This window comes from Ranitomeya imitator, chromosome 1 (genome assembly GCF_032444005.1).
Source record: "Ranitomeya imitator isolate aRanImi1 chromosome 1, aRanImi1.pri, whole genome shotgun sequence".
NCBI classification, from domain to species: domain Eukaryota; kingdom Metazoa; phylum Chordata; class Amphibia; order Anura; family Dendrobatidae; genus Ranitomeya; species Ranitomeya imitator.
The window spans coordinates 1,039,701,076-1,039,719,078 of record NC_091282.1 but is presented as its reverse complement, the minus strand read 5'-3'; the positions used below and the strand labels follow the sequence as shown (position 1 = coordinate 1,039,719,078).

At 42.5% G+C, this 18,003-nt stretch overlaps 1 protein-coding gene across 1 annotated transcript in view; it reads right to left on the bottom strand.

The window, feature by feature from the left end:
- The window catches only part of FHIP1A (FHF complex subunit HOOK interacting protein 1A), a 484,437-nt gene that overhangs the window by 77,099 nt on the left and 389,335 nt on the right, over window positions 1-18,003 (bottom strand). The window contains exons 7-8 of the mRNA XM_069744063.1: window positions 8,076-8,243; window positions 5,077-5,156 (exon numbers count right to left, since the gene is read on the bottom strand). Of these exons, the coding sequence (XP_069600164.1) occupies window positions 5,077-5,156; window positions 8,076-8,243 (248 nt within the window). The remainder of the gene's footprint in view (window positions 1-5,076; window positions 5,157-8,075; window positions 8,244-18,003) is intronic.

The window sequence follows — 18,003 nt, the reverse complement described above, 5'->3', positions numbered from 1 at the left end:
ACATCGGGTAACTAAGCGCAGGGCCTGTTTGTTTGTTTTTTTTACTTTTAGGATGGTAACCAGGGTAAACATCGGGTTACTAAGCGCGGCCCTGCGCTTAGTTACCCGATGTTTACCCTGGTTACCAGTGAAGACATCGCTGGATCGGTGTCACACACGCCGATCCAGCGATGTCCACGGGAGATCCAGCGACGAAATAAAGTTCTGGACTTTCTTCAGTGACCAACGATCTCCCAGCAGGGGCCTGATCGTTGGTCGCTGTCACACATAACGATTTCCTTAACGATATCGTTGCTACGTCACAAAAAGCAATGATATCGTTAACAATATCATTATGTGTGAAGGTACCTTAAGCAGCTCCCTAGCACTCTGAAAATGAAAATAGTGGAGGCCCCAAAGCAGGAGAAGGCTATAGGAAAATAGAAAAGCGTTTTCAAGTTGCCCTTTACTCAGTTTGAAATGTAATTAAGTTAACAGGAACAGTGGAGGTCAAGATAAGGTCTGGGAGACCAAGCAAAATTTCAGTGAGAGCTGCTCTTTTAGGGTACCGTGACACAGTGGCATTTTGATCGCTACGACGGCACGATTTGTGACGTTCCAGCAATATATCCGTGACGTTCCAGCGATCTCGCTGTGTCTGACACGCGCCTGCGATCAGGGACCCCGCTGAGAATCGTACGTCGTAGCAGATCGTTTGAAACTTTCTTTCGTCATCTAGTGTCCCGCTGTGGCGGCATGATCGTATGGTGTAACAAAGGTGTGCACGATATTGTATACGATGTGCGCATAGTAACCATCGGCTTCTACATCGCACATACGTCATGAAATTATCGCTCCAGCGTCGTACATTGCAAAGTGTGACAGCAGTCTACGACGCTGGAGCGATATTGTTACGACGCTGGAGCGTCACGGATCGTGCCGTCGTAGCGATCAAAGTGTCACTGTGTGACGGTACCCTTAGGGTTGCTAGAGAGGCAAATTAGAATCCCTGCTTGACTGCAAATGACCTTCAGAAACATTTAGCAGGCCAAATATGGCCTTTATAGAAGAGTCATCAGAAGAAAAACTCTCCTTCGTCCTCACCATAAAATTCAGCATCAGAAGTATGCAAAAAAAACATTGAAGCAAGTCCTATGGACCAATGAGGTGAAAATAGAATTCTTTAGCCACGATGATCAAAAGTATGTATGGAAAAAAAAAAAGAGTACAGAATTATAGGAAAAGCACATCTTGTCAACAATTAAGCATGCGGATTGTTCAATCATGGTTTGGGTTCTATTGCAGCCAATGGCACGAGGAACATTTCACAGGTAGAGGGAAGAATGTATTCAATGAAATTTCAACAAATAATTGATGCAGATATAACATCATCTGAAAAAAAAGCTGAAGTTGAAAAGAGGATGACTTTTACAAATGGATAATGATCCTAAGCACACGTCAAAATCCACAATAGACCACCTCAAAAGGCGCAAGCTGAAGGTTTTACAGTGGCCCTCAAAGTCCCCTGATCTGATCATCATCATCATTGAAATTCTGTGGCTAGACCTCAAAATAGCAAATAGATTAATGGCTGCACTCAAAATGAATCTGTGCTAGAGCAAGGAAATGTGCGATACATGAAATGGGAATAGCATAATGGCTTGTGAAATATATGAAAAAACACATGAGATTCTTAGCACAAGATTTGGCCAAAAGTTGTGAGCCCATCCACCAATCGTCAAGGTAATCTCAGAACGGATGGGTACCTGAGCTGACTGCCTAGTGTGAACACTTACCTATGGCTAATAACGTGGTAAAGCCTGCTTATATAGGAAGCTCAGAACCAACTGTGTTAGGATGTAATTAAAATCACAGCATGGTGAAGGGCGGGGCGTTCAAGTCAGAAAAAATAGTACATAGTAGATATAGAAAAACTGACTGAACAGCAATCTAATCTGAACTGGTGCATAACCAAAAAAGTCATATAGCAAATAGATTAATGGCTTCACTCAAAATGGTGGATGGGCTCACAACTTTTGGCCAAATCTTGTGCTAAGAATCTCATGTGTTTTTTCATATATTTCACAAGCCATTATGCTATTCCCATTTCATGTATCGCACATTTCCTTGCTCTAGCACAGATTAATTTTGAGTGCAGCCATTAATCTATTTGCTAAATGACTTTTTTGGTTATGCACCAGTTCAGATTAGATTGCTGTTCAGTCAGTTTTTCTATATCTACTAGACCTCAAAATAGCAATGAACTGGAAGAATGGATTAAAATCTTTCAAACAAGAATTGAAGGATTCTTGGCTGACTACAAAAAGAATTTAGAAGCTGTGATACTTGCAAAAGGGGGTGCTACTAGGTACTAACTGCAGGATGCTCAAAATTTTGCATCGGCCCATTTTCCTTTTTGTAATTTTTAAAATGTGAAAGATGAAAAAAAGTTTGCCTAAAATACGAAGGAAATGTGTCATCTTTAACTTTAGCCCTGATCATTTCATCTTCATTTTGCTTAGCAGTTCACAAACTTTTACATGTCACTGTATAAGATGAAAGGATAGCCACTCATTTTGGTGTTTATCCTCAAAACCTAAATACCGTATATACTCGAGTATAAGCCGAGATTTTCAGCCCATTTTTTGGGGCTGAAAGTCCCCCTCTCGGCTTTTACTCGAGTCATATCCAGGGGTCGGCAGGGGAGGGGGAGCGGGGGCTGTCTAATTATACTCACCTGCTCCTGGCGCGGTCCCTGCAGGTCCCTGGTTCCCAGGCGCCTCAGCTTCTTCCTGTACTGAGCGGTCACATGGTACCGCTCATTACAGCAATGAATATGCGGCTCCACCTCCCATGGGGTGGAGCCGCATATTCACTACTGTAATGAGCATTAACGGTGACCGCTCAATACAGGAAGAAGCTGCGGCATCGGGGAACCAGGGACCTGCAGGGACCGCGCCAGGAGCAGGTGAGTATAATGGGGTGGGGGAGCGCTGCTCGATAGTCACCTTTCCTCGTTGCAGTGCAGCTCCTTCTTCAGCATCTTCTGCAGGGACGCTCAGGTCAGAGGGCGCGGTGACGTGGTTAGTGCGCGCCCTCTACGCTGAAGATGGAGCAGCACCGGAAAGTGGAGTAGGTGAATATAGCAAGTGCCGGGGGCCTGAACGATGAGAGGTGAGTATGTGATTTTTTTTTTTTTTATCACAGCAGCAGCAAATGGGGCAAATGTCTGTATGGAGCATCTTATGGGGCTATTATCAACGTTTGTGCAGCATTATATTGGGCAAGTGTCTATATGGAGCATCTTATGGGGCCATAATTAACGTTTGTGCAGCCCTGTATGGGGAAAAATATCTTTATGAAGCATCTTATGGGGCCATAATTAACGTTTGTGGAGCATTGTATGGGGAAAGTGTCTGTATGGAGCATCTTATGGGTCCATAATCAGCGTTTGTGCAGCACTATATGGGGCAAATGTGTCTATGGAGCGTCTTATTGGGCCATTATTAACCTTTATGCAGGATTATATGGGGCATAATTTAATATGCAGCATCTTATGGGCCCCATCATAAACTTTATGAAGCATTATATGGGGCTCTTGATTCAATATCAATATTCAAAAACACTTAATCTACTGATGACTCAATTAATTTTACTTTTATTGGTATCTATTTTTACTTTTGACATTTACCGGTAGCTGCTGCATTTCCCACCCTAGGCTTATACTCGAGTCATTAAAGGAAACCTGTCACCCCGTTTTTTCAAGATGAGCTAAAAATAGCATTAAATAGGGGCAGAGCTGGGCTTTACATTAGTGTATTTTGTGAGCCTTTATTCCCCACCTATGCCGCCGAAATACCTTTGTAAAGTCGCCGTTTTGGGCTGTCACTCACGCTGGTCTGGTCAGGTGGGTGTGGTGACAGCGCTGTTTCTCCCCCAGATCTCCGTTGGTGGCGTAGTGGTGTGCGCATGTCCAACTGGCGAATCCACTGCGCAGCTTGAAGGAAAAGAGCGCGATCTGCGCTATTCAGCCATTTATCGGTGGGCGCGGCCATCTTCCTGAGGCCTCGCGTGCGCAGATGGTTCTTCTCGGCTTCCCGGGGCTTCAGGAAAATGGCCGCGGGATGCCGCGCGTGCGCAGATAGCGATCGCAGCGGCCATTTTCCTGCAGCCGAGATGTGAGATGCGTATGCACCATGGGCCTCAGCACTCTGCAAATCCCGCTCTGTAATTTTATGTAGTCTGATACTTTGTGGCTGAGTTGTTGTGATTCCTAAAAGCTTCCACTTTTCAATGATGACTTCCTTCTACAATACCGGGCTGGTGTGAGCGAGCTCTTTATAATGAGACACTGTATCACAACTGTTTGTAAAGGCAGACTCAATGGCTAGGGGCTGCATTTTATACACCTGTAACAATGGTATTGAATGGAAAACCCGAATTCGGTGATTAAGAAGAGAGTCCAAATCTTTTGTCCATATAGTGTATCAGAAAACATCAGCATTCAATTTCGGAGATTCTGTATGAATTCTTTGTACACCGTCCTCCTGCGATAATATCTCATCACTGGCTTCAGCTGTAACACATGACGAGACTTCATCTTTGGAGACCCAAATGCAGAGACCAATGGAAGTCCAAGTACAGAGGAATTATGAAGGGTAGAGAAGCTAGATCACTATGACTGCTTTACTGAAGAACTGGGCTCTCTTAGCTTGAAATCCTTTAAAGGGACACTGTCACCTGAATTTGGAAGGAACAATCTTCAGCCATGGAGGCGGGGTTTTGGGGTTTTTGATTCACCCTTTCCTTACCCGCTGGCAGCATGCTGGCTGCAATATTGGATTGAAGTTCATTCTCTGTCCTCCATAGTACACGCCTGCGCAAGGCAATCTTGCCTTGCGCAGGCGTGTACTACGGAGGACAGAGAATGAACTTCAATCCAATATTGCAGCCAGCATGCAGCCAGCGGGTAAGGAAAGGGTGAATAAAAAAAAACCAAACCCCGCCTCCATGGCTGAAGATTGTTCCCTCCAAATTCAGGTGACAGTATCCCTTTAAACAAGACATTAGAATGAATAACACAATATACGTCAGTACCTTAGAAGGAGCTGTAACATCACATCTTCACAGTGAAAGCCAATAAGAGTTTGAAACATGGCCAAGGACACCACACACAACTAAAATGAAAATGAGAACAGAAAAATGATCAATTTGTTTATTAGGAACAATATCAGAAAACCGTTCCATCTAATGACCGATCCTTTATGGAATCACTGAGTCTGGAAAGAAAGTGCCATTAAAAGGGATCTGTCACCAGGTTTTTGCCACCTAATCTGAGAGCAGTTTAAAGAAGAAGCAGAGATCCTGATAATAGCGATGTATCACTTACTGGATTGCTTACTGTAATTTTGATATAATCACTTTTATCAGCAGCAGATTATCACTAGAGGTCTAGTAACTGTGTTGCCATGTAGTCCTCCATATGTATGAGCCCTGTGTAGACCTGCCCCCACCACTGATTGGCTGGCAGTTTTCTGCCTATGCACAGTGTACAACGAAAGTTTCCAATCAGTAGTGTGAGCTGAAAGCAGGCTCTCTGCCTCTACATCATTCTGCTCTCAAATGGGGCAGCAAATACCTGTAGACAGATTCCCTTTTCATCCAGTGCCCTGTGATAACAGTGAACAATAAAAGAAGCCATGCTTGGTTGCCTTTTCTTTAATATTCTGAAATGTGTGTTTGTACTTTGCAGTTCATTGGCTTAGTTTATATGTCGGAGTGGTTTATAGGATATATGATTATTTCATTTTTATGTACAGAGCTTCCCAATCTCAGCCAATACTGAGTTAGATTGCAGAATCATTCAGTAACAACAGTAACAAGGCCATCTGTATTACAACAGGCCCTGGCAGCCGCACACACCATGCCAGGATATGGATTACAGGCACGCACAGCACGCAGCAAGCTCTTAATTAACAATAGTATTCTGGTTCCAAAATCCATTTGACTTCTCTTTATCCACACGTTCACTCTTCACCTTCTAAGCTAAGGAAAGAAATCACTGAGATCCTATGATTAAAACAGATACACATCACCGTGATCGTGCTCTGAGTGTTAAGTATATATCGCTATCTACAGATGTTTCTATTATAAAACATAATGGAACTTAGCCGACACGGGGGAAAAATGCCAACGATAGTCTATGCTTCTGAAGTACTGCAACAAATACTTAAATATAATAAATACAGGTAAAATAGACAATTCGGTTCTATGAGATTTCACGTGTTTTGAATCAAAAAGTTCAGCATGTTTTACATGGGATTTAGTTTGGGTTGAATTGGTCGGTAAAAAGACCCAGAGACTAAGGCTGGTTTCACATTTGCGTTTTTTGCCGCTGCGTTTTTGTGCAAAAAAAGCATGCGTTTTTTTTCCTATACTTAACATTAAAACTTAATACTTAGGGTTAGGGTTAGGATCCCTTAGGTTTTGGGTTAGGGTTAGGGTTAGGATCCCTTAGGGTTTGGGTTAGGTTTAGGTTTAGGATCCCTTAGGGTTTGGGTTAGGGTTAGGATCCCTTAGGGTTAGGATCCCTATGCTTACTAGGGATCCTAACCCTAACCCTAGCTATTTCTGTTTATAGTGGGTTTTCTTGTTGATTTTGATGATTGGCAGCTGTCACACACTTCTCATCATGCGTTTCAAAAACGCAAACGCAGGAAAAAACTCATGTAAACGCGTTAAAACGCCGCATTTGTATTAAAACATGCAAAAACGCATGCGTCTAAAAAACACAGCGTTTAAGCGCATTTTTTCACCAAATGCGTTTGCGTTTAAAACGCTGTGTTTTTAAACGCAAATGTGAAACCAGCCTTAAAATGGAGGTGAAAATCAGATATTCACAAAGTTTTATGTAACTTTCTGTTCAATTTTAAATAGAAACTGCCACATCTATGATGAGGAAGGAGAACTGTTCACATCTGTAATGGTGGTCATGCCCCTTACTAGATCTGTTATACAATGGACTCCTGTGACTCAGAAAGCAGTCCTTTAGAGTTCAGTCCACACCATAAAAGAACTGCCGATGACGCTCATGTCAAAAGGACAATGTAAAGACAGCCTTAAGGCTCCATTATATGTCAGTTTTTCATATATGAAGGCATTATGCGTTCACGAAAAGCTTTTGTGTGGAATACGTCATATGTCCGATTTCCCTAAGACTGAGCGGTCTGCTGACTGGCTGCAGCCTTTACTATTAATCAGAGCAGATATCCGCTATATTAATGAGCTGCACCGGATCGGTGCTCACGTGAAACACTGTCATGTCATCTCCAGGTGCAGCAGTGGAAAGGGAGTATACATTTTTTTTTTCTTTGGGAGCCTGAATTGATGAAGCGGGGGTTGTCCAGTAGTGGACATCCCCTTTATGCCCCTTCAACTTTACAGAGATGATCAACCACTTTGGCTTTCAAAACATGAAGCAGACAATCCAGGTTCTCCCAATAGATGGAGATCGCATAATGTTAGTAAGGCTGGGTCACACGATCGTATATATCCTCTCTGCGAGAGAATCGAATCGATCATGTTAATATCATTCTCTTCAAAGACTGCTCTGAGCTTGAGCAGTGTGTCAGCTTAGTGTGATCCAATTCTCTCGCATAAGAAAATCAGAGCACAGATGTGGAGAAGATGGAGATGTTAATTTCTCCATCTTCTCCATGGTCTGGTACAACGGAAATTGGACTTCACTCGAATGACATCCTAGTGTAGTCTGATTTTTTACTCGCACCCATAGACTTGCATGGGTTTTTGTCATCTGATTAGCCAATCCACTTGTAGGATGCTGCAATCAATATTTTCTCATGCTGATTCGGCGTGAGAAACAAAATCACAGATCTGCACTGCCCCATGGAATAACAATGGGCCAAGTGCTATCCGATAAAACATCGGATAGCATTCCTTTGAGTTATACGGTTGTGTGAGCGAGCCCCAAACACTGAAAATACAATTACAATTTATTACATTTATCCACAATAGATCATATGTTACTTTACTCAAAACTTCAGCTGTTTCAAATGTAAGGAGCAGTAATATTGTACCCGAAACGGTGTGTTGATTCGGCTGACCAGTGTGTCAAGAATCTGAACATTTTCATGCTCATAGATTAGAATAAAGCGGAGGAAAATCTTAAGTAATGTTGGTTCTGAGACACTTCGTAGGAATAGGTCCAGATATGCCGTTGTTGTCATCACCTCTTCCACAGTCACCTGGAATGAAATGCAAAAGGTAAAAATGTGTTAGAAATAAAGGTAACTTTACTTTGTCCCCAAAAAAATCCCTATTTTAGAAAGGCTTGGACAATAAGTCCAAGCCTGTGACAAGTCATCTAATATAAGAACTTGAGTAAGACAGGAGTAGGTAGATTTTAGGAGCGTGACAACAGTAGTCTCCAATAGTACAGTGGCAGCTGGCTACACTGTGAAAAGAGGTTGAATTATGAAGTGGTCTTTGAATTGCTTTTAGCAAATTGTTAAGGGCAGGTGGGTAGAGTACATTCAAATGCCAGATAATAGGACAGAATCTGGAGTAGAGAATCAGAAGCATTGTCACACCAAGCTGGGATAATCAGAACACGTAATCAAGGAGATAATCCTATACAATGACTGAATGGAACCTTATTAATACAGGAAAGAAATATATCTTGGTACCGTGTTAGCCAGTAGATAGAAAAATATTTAGAATTGAGAGTCCTCAGTGGTTGATACCTTTTAATGGCTAACTGAAAAGATGGTAACAAATTGCAAGCTTTCGAGACTACACAGGTCTCTTCATCAGGCAAAGGCTAAAACAAATTCTGAAAAATCACATATTTATGCACAAAATAGCATAGAAAAATAAAAGGGGAAAAACCATGGATAAGACAGGTGACATGAAGCAGAATTACCATGAGTGATAAACAGTTATGTCCATAAATATAAGGCCAGTTCTTAGATAAGGATTGTTTTATTGGGGTCTGGTTCTGTTGTGATGACCCCTCATAGTCTGAGGGGCAAGTTCCTTAGTTGATGTAAAAAAGACATAAATCCGTGCGACACATTCATTCCTGCAGTAAGACTGTCAAAGGTCGTCATCAGTTTATATTACCAGACTCTTCTGTCTCTCTGAGATTTGAAGCTACCTTTCAACACAAGTAATTTCATGTCCATAATGTTATGATTTGGGAGACAAAAATGTATTGCCACAGGTAGATCCATTGCAACAGCTGCAGGTACCTTTCCTTGCAACCAGAAAAAATTTAAAACTTGTCCATTTATAATCTCAGAGAGACAGAAGAGTCTGGGAATGTAAACTGATGACGACCTTTGACACTCTCACTGCAGGAATGAATGTGTCGCACAGATTTATGTCTAGTTGAAAGAACTTATTTTGTAATATTGAATATAGCAATGTTGATTAGACAAAATGATGATCCTTAAAAGGGGTGGTCCGATCTAAAATGTATTTTACTTCTAAATGCTTATCTATTTGATGTCATAATCTAAACTCTTTTCTAATGAACTTTAATGAAAAAAATTCACGAATTTCCATCAGTACTATAAATAAAAGCTTTATTATTTTCTACTTCTTCCTCTTTGATAACACTTCTTCTGAGAACCCCAGTGCATGCTGGGATAGTCAAGCGAATCGTCACTTGCATGTGCGACGCGGATCTCTGTTTTTCTACACGACCCATAAAAATATTGACTTATCCAGATGTGAGGATACAGGATGTAGGCTATGAGGAGCTGTACGTTACAGTATTTTTAGTATTACAGAGTTACGGCAATTATATGATGTAGCCTGAGACATTTGAACTTGTTATTTAAGCTATAGACCCAGCCAATAGTATGATTATTTACTGTCTATGTTAAAAACTAGAAGAGTACACAATTCGAGCCAATCTGCCTACAATATTTCTGAAATGCATAAGCTTTGACACTGAACCACGGATCTTTTTAAAGGAACGTTGCCTTGTGCTGGATCTACCACCTACTGGTAATAATTATATACATCTAAGACACTTCTCATTGAGTTGTAAGTTAAATTTACTGCATATTACTGGTAAACTGTTTTATAACACTGCTGGAAAATGTGTTTTTTTCTCTAATTTTTAATATAGCAATGTGTGGTGGTTGTTTTGAGTTGCATGGTACAGCAGACACCAGTATCTCCCTGTCTGACAAGAGAAGATCAGAATCCTGTATAACAGCTGAGGAGATGACACCAAGCCATGACTCTATTTTTATTACATATAACACTCAGTATGTGGTTTGTGATCAGAAAAACTTTCCCAACCTTTATCGCAATATGCACAGCCAGAAAACCAAGGGTGAATATAATATCTCATACCTGTAATGTGAATTTTACCATTAGCCTAACTTCTCATTCAGACCAAACATCTGTTTTTCATTAACAGTACGTGTTCTGTGTTTTTCATGAATATATCCATTATAGTCTATGGTGCTGTCCACATGTATGTGTTTTTTTATGTTTTGGAGACATATCTATTTTTGATTGGCATTACAAGTCTTTGGTTACATAAAAAATCACTAACAATACATGGATGCCACCAGTGTGCAATCAACGTGTTTATTATTATTTATATGGCACCATTAATTCCATGGTGCTGTACATGAGATGAGGTTACATCAAAATACAAATATCACTTACAGTAAATAAACTAACAATTACAGACTGGTACAGAGGGAGGAGGACCCTGCCCTTGCGGGCTTACATTCTACAGGGTTTTGGTGAAGGAGACAGTAGGTCGGGGGTTGCAGTAGCTCCGATGGTGTTGAGGTGGCTGTGTGGTCATTACAGGTTGTAAGCTTTCTTGAAGAGATGGGTTGTTAGGTTCCGTTTGAAGGATCCAAATGTGGTGGATAACCAGACGTGTTGGGGCACAGAATTCCAGAGGATGGGGAATATTTGGGAGAAATCTTGGAGGCGATTGGGTGAGGAGCGAATAGGCGTGGAGGAGAGAAGGAGGTCTTGGGAGGACAGGAGATTACATGAGGGAAGATATTGAGAGATTAGTTTGGAAATATATACGGAGGAGAAAGGTTATGGATGGCTTTGTAGGTCAGTGTTAGTAGTATAAACTGGATATGCTGGGAAATTGGGAGCCAGTGAAGGGATTTGCAAAGAGGGGAAGCAGGAGTGTAGCGAGGAGAGAGATTAATTAGTTGGGCAGCAGAGTTAAGGATGGACTGGAGGTGTGCGAGAGTGTTAGAGAAGGATGTTGCAGTAGTCAAGGCGGGAGATGTTTAGGGCATGCACAAGCATTTCGGTAGAGTGAGGGTTGAGGAAAGGATAGATTCTGGAAATATTTTTGAGCTGGAGGCGACAGGAGGTGGTGAGAGCTTGGATGTGCGGTTTGAAGGACAGGGCAGAGTCGAGGGTTACTCTGAGACAGTGGATTACTGGGAAAGGGGAATGTGTGAATTCACTTATTGTGACAGATAGATCCGGTAGGGTAGGTATGCGAGATGGACGAACGATAATTAGTTCAGATTTGTCCACATTGAGTTTGAGGAAGCGAGAGGAGAAGAAGGAGGATATGGCTGATAGACACTCTGAGTTTCTGAGAGCAGAGAGGTGACATCTGGGCCAGAGAGGTAGATCTGAGTGTCATCAGCATATAGATGGTACTGGAAGCCATAGGACTTTATGAGTTGTCCCAGGCCAAAGGTATAGATTTAGAAGAGAAGGCGTTCTAGGACAGAGCCTTGAGGGACACCAACAGAGAGAGGATGAGATGAAGAGGTAGTATGGAAGTAGGAAATGCTAAATGTGCGGTTGGTAAGGTATGAGGAGATCCATGATAGGGCAAGTGCTTTCACACCAAAGGAAGACAGGATCTGCAGTGGTGAGGTTGGGGAGGAGGTGGGATGGGATGGGGTCAAGCGCAAAAGTGGTGACTGAGGTGTGATTTGAAGAGAAGTAAAGGTTAATATTGTAAGGGTACTTTCACGTGGCCTTATTTTTAGTCTGAGTGCTGTCTTTGAAAAAAACTGAGCTCACACAGACAGCACTCAAACCAAAATTGTTCAATAAGGCTGTTTATATGACAGTTTTTGACACGGATCATATGTCTATGTGAAAAAAATCAGTATGCATTTGTCTTTAAGGATCATTCGTATAGTTTCTGATTTTTACCGATATGTAAAGGTAGAGAAGTTGTATTAATGCATTGAGATAACCCTTTTTTATATTAGCATGTGGATAGGGTCAACAACCAAAGAGTGAAGGAGGTACATGGGCGCACAAAAAGCTAGTTCCAGTTTGGTAGGCAGTTAGAGTGAAGATATTGAAGAGATAAGAAGAGTTATCATAGGCCACAAGCTGGAGAGTGTGTTTTATCAACAGAAGAATAAAAGGCTTAACAAGTTCAAGAGCTAGTACTACAGCTACTAATTATCTAGACACCATCAGTGAGTACCAGCATAACCAGATCTGAGGGAGGTGTAATTCTTGCAGGAAGCTAGAAAGGAGTGGGCTACAGTAGGCAACTTGTAAACCAATCCCGAAGGTTTAGAGAAGTACTATTCTGACTGCACAGAAACCCAGACTCATAATGTTAAGGTGGCCAGGAACAATGTCTAGGCCCCTATGATAACCCACTCCAGATAAACCGATGAAAACATAGGAGGACCACAGGAGTATATAGGAAGATACACCGCCATCAAAGAGCTTTATGAATTGATGTCATTTGTGTTTGGGTGTCCCCGGTGATTTCATTTTGGTGTCTTTTAATGTGTAGCTTTTAATGTTTTTTCTATAATAAACTTTATATCTTCCTATATACTCCTGTGGTCCTCCTATGTTTTCAAGTACTATTCTGACCAGGAAGGAACTCTCTGTAGTGCAGGATAACGTTTGAAGGCCAGAGCTGGAAAGCATACATGTACTTTGCCACTCACAAATAACTCAATTAACACCAGAAATGCCTTATGTAACTGAATATAAGTAAGAGCCTTTGCCTAAAGCAGAATAAATGTATAAGAAGTATTGTGCATGCTATTTGAAACCCTGTTTAAAATATTTTAGTCAATACGTTTTGATCTATAGCTTTAAATTGGAAAAGAGCTACTATTCCTACACTTCAAGATATAATAGAGAAAACGTCATTACACAATTCTTATGAGCAAAGATTAGCAATTGTTAATAACACTTGGGAAAAATTGTTATTTAAATGGAAACCATGGCTTACCTTTTCGGAAAAATTCTCGGGCTAACCACCTACTAGTCTAGTTTTTTTCTGTAATTTTCGCAGTGCTGATGTTGCTGTAAGTTATTTCATAACATTCATTCATTTTGTTTAACCTTTTTCTTTGTCCCTACTTTTCTCCCTTCCCCTTACCTTTCTTTACTTTTCCCTCCCCACTATCCTTAAGGGTATCAAGTTCTGCACATTAATACTAATCCCCGACTTATCCTAATGTCTCCTTTCTGTAAATAGTTAAAATTTGTTCATAAAAATTTATTTAAATAAAACGGATCATTGTCTCACTAATTCATCATGGATATTTAAGGTCCTCAAACTATCAAGTCTAGAAAGGGGTAAGCAGCAAACCCCAAGATTTCACACACACTCAGGGGGTACCGCATTAGGGTGTTTAGGGATTGCGATGCAAACCTCGCCGCAAGAGGCCCCTCCAGCATTTTTTTTAAACTTACTGCTTTTTTATGAGAGCCGTAACAAGGCTGTCATAGACTTACATTGAGAACGTTTGACTAGTGATGGGCGAACCTGAACAGTAAAGTTTGGGGTCTGTACTGAACACCTACTGAATGCGTACAGACCCTGAACACAGAATTCTCCAGAAAGTCTGTTTTAATGTTCACGTTCAGCAACCCAAACTTCGGGTATTTCTTATGCTGTCATCTGTGTGACAGTGCGAGAAACACCTTCTTTGATTTTACTGCCAGAGTGCTGCCGTTCTCACGCTGTCACACAAATGACAGCATGTGAACCAGCAGCTGAGAACGGCAGTAAAAAGGTTACTGCTGGTCACAAGCATCGGCTAATGAAAGTGCTATTCTCATCATCGTACACCAGCTCTCACTGCACCTGTGCAATAAATAAGTATAAAAAATGGCTTGTTGTCCCCTCTATTTTTGACAACCAGCACAGGCAAAATCGACAGCTGCAGGTTGTAGCGCCCAACTGTCAGCTTTATCTTGGCTGATTATCAAAAATAAAGGGGTCTTCATGCCTTTTTTAAATTACTTAAATAAATAAATAATAAAAACAGACACCAGTGGACTGGAATTCTCAGACTGCTAAGAGGCCATGGATATTGCCCCCCGTAGCCTTAAAAATAGCAGCCCTCAGGTGCTCCAGACAAATGGAATCTATTAGATGCACCAATACTGGCCCTTTTCTCGGCTCTTCCCACTTGCTCTGGTGCAGTGACAAGTGGGGTAATATTTGTGGGTTACAAGTAGGCTATGTGCAGACATCATCCTACGTGGAAGGCGGTGTGGGGACATAATACTGTGCAATGAGGCTGTGTGGGGACATAATACTGTGCAATGGGGCTGTGTGGGGACACTAATACTCTGCAAAGGGGATGTCTCAGGACAGAATACTGTGCATGGGGGCTGTGTTGGGATATCATTCTGCATGGGGGCAATGTGAGGATGATACTGTGCTAGGATGCTGTGTGGGGGACATATACTGACGAGAAAAGGGTAACAATGTTTTGAACTTTTGACTTTTAGGCTCCATATCTCACCATCCAGTACTGCTTCGAACGTGAGATTACCATCTTCGCTATCTCATACATAAATTTGACCTTCAACTATTTAGTGCATAATTAAATATGCAGATTCCCTGCAATGTTACTGTTTTGTTCCTTAAAATCTAATCTAAATTTTTAATGTTAGCACTTTGCAAATTCAACTTTGGCTTTCAACACTGTGAATTCTTCTGGGCATGCTATCGATCAGATTCAAACATGTCCAAAATCTGATTCCAGGTCTCTTCTACACGTTCCCAAAGTTGGTGCATCCTGATCGACTCATTTGGGTAAGTACAAAGTTTTTTCTTCAACTCTACCTGCAAGTATTCAATTGGGCTGAAGTCTGGGGTCTGTGAGGGCTAATCCAGCACCTCTACTTCATTGTCATTGAACCATTTCTTTGGTCCAAAGTGTACGTTGAAATTGGCAATGTCCTGAAAGAACACTATCTCGTCATTTTCATACTTGGTACACTCGAGTACTATGGGTAACTCATCTTGTAGGATACTCACATATAGCTCAGCATTGAGATAACTATTGATCCTGTTGAAGTGTCCAATGCCTTTAGCTGTGAGACAATTCTATGTCATCATGCTTCCTTCACCAAACTTGACAGTTCTTTCAAATTCTCGATCCATTAACCACCTCCACTGTCGTGTTTGTTGCGCCAGAACTGATAGCCCTTGTGATTAGCCGACTTGTTGAGTCTGATATTTTGCCTGGACGGCTACCTATTAGCTTTTGAGTGGATGGACAGACTTTATTTCCAACTGTCATGGCACTCGCATGGTGCCGTTTGGCAATTGTTTTGGCCAATACACCGCCATCAAAGAGCTGGATGATGCTGTTGTTCTTTTCTTGGGAATTCTTCTTCATGGCTGCTCCTCATATTGAACCAGTGACCTTTCAGCTGGGAATCAACGTAATAACATACTGAGCTATTAGGGAATGTGAGAACAGATTGTAATTTTTGCACTTCATTTTTCAGGGTGCAGCCAGGCCCAGCATTTTTGGCCTTGTAAATTAGGGTGTCTGCTCTCATGGCATGTACTTAGTGCTGGGTAGCCCGCCTAATCTAATAGTATCGCTATCTAATGGCATCACTAATAGGCTGTAAGCCAGGGAACATAATACTGTGCATTTGGGCTGTATTGCGACATTATACTGCATACTTTTCATGTGGTCATTGTGGATCATAACATCGTGCAAGGGAGCTGTGTGACATACTGTCTATGGGGGCTGCGCGAGAATCAGAGGCGTAGCTAGGGGTTCAGCTCAGGGGGGGCGAGATATCTGAGCGGGCCCCTGACTACAACTATGGTGTGGCACTGTAATTGCGTGTATAAGAACCTCAGCCGATGATCCCCCTGTAACTAATAAAAACTCCACAAAGACCATCACTACCAGTCCTACGGAACATAGATCACTGCACAGTTACAGATGGTGACTTATCACTGACGTTCTTCTGATGGAGTCGTCACTTTTCCCGTCTTTTCCAACTGACCCAGACCGACATGACAACTTCTTCCAGTAATGACTCGGCTACAGAGAATACAACAAAGACACATTTCACTTCTCATATTCCAGCCCCATCACCATCTACTGAGCCGCTGCTGCCGTATGTGTCCTTATTACTGCCCCTGATACCCCAATACTGAGCCACTGCTACCGTATGTGTCCCTATTACTGCACCTGATACCCCAATACTGAGCCGCTGCTGCCGTATGTGTCCCCATTACTGCACCTGATACCCCAATACTAAGCCGCTGCTGCCGTATGTGTCCCTATTACTGCACCTGATACCCCAATACTGAGCCACTGCTGTCGTATGTGTCCCTATTACTGCACCTGATACCCCAATACTGAGCTGCTGCTGCCGTGTGTGTCCCTATTACTACACCTGATACCCCAATACTGAACCACTGCTGCCGTATGTGTCCCTATTACTGCACCTGATACCCCAATACTGAGCCGCTGCTGCCGTATGTGTCCCTATTACTGCACCTGATGCCCCAATACTGAGCCACTGCTGCCGTATGTGTCCCTATTACTGCACCTGATGCCCCAATACTGAGCCTCTGCCGTATGTGTCCCTATTACTGCACCTGATGCCCCAATACTGAGCCTCTGCTGCCGTATGTGTCCCTATTACTGCACCTGATACCCCAATACTGAGCTGCTGCTGCCGAATGTGTACCTATTACTGCCGCAGATACCCCAATACTGAGCCGCTGCTGCCGTATGTGTCCCTATTACTGCACCTGATGCCCCAATACTGAGCCTCTGCTGCCGTATGTGTCCCTATTACTGCACCTGATACCCCAATACTGAGCTGCTGCTGCCGTATGTGTCCCTATTACTGCAGCAGATACCCCAATACTGAGCCGCTGCTGCCGTATGTGTCCCTATTACTGCACCTGATGCCCCAATACTGAGCCACTGCTGCCGTATGTGTCCCTATTACTGCACCTGATACCCCAATACTGAGCCTCTGCCGTATGTGTCCCTATTACTGCACCTGATGCCCCAATACTGAGCCTCTGCCGTATGTGTCCCTATTACTGCACCTGATGCCCCAATATTGAGCCTCTGCTGCCGTATGTGTCCCTATTACTGCACCTGATACCCCAATACTGAGCCTCTGCCGTATGTGTCCCTGTTACTGCACCTGATACCCCAATACTGAGCGGCTGCTCCATATAGGTCCCTATTACTGCACCTGCTGTGTGGTACAAAAGCATTGTTCCTCATACTGCTTCACATAGTAATGCCACCATTGTGCTCTTACATACTAAAATGTCTATGTGCCTTCACAGTAGCCCCAAACCCTTTACAGCCCCCACAGTGGTCCCAACACTGTATATACGCCCCTACACTGTATGATGGCCCGACAGCAGCTTCCAAACTGTATAACGGCCCTTGCATTATCTCTCACACTGTATAATGACCCCCGCAGTAGCTCCCATGCTGTATAATGGAACTTGCAATAGCTCCCACTCTTTAGAATCTGGTCACTGTCTGTCCCTGTCTGTGGGCTGCTACTTTTACAGGCCTGATATACTTAACAAAGAGCTAAATAGAAGAAAATAGAAACAGCCAGTGGGTGCGTATAGAGGCCAGTGTATTGGTATAGCTTCCAGAATTTATCCAGGTAAGGCTACTTTCACACTTGCATCGGTACGGGGCCATCGCCATGCGTCAGCCCGATGTACCGCTGGACAGTGTGTTAAATGTAGCACAA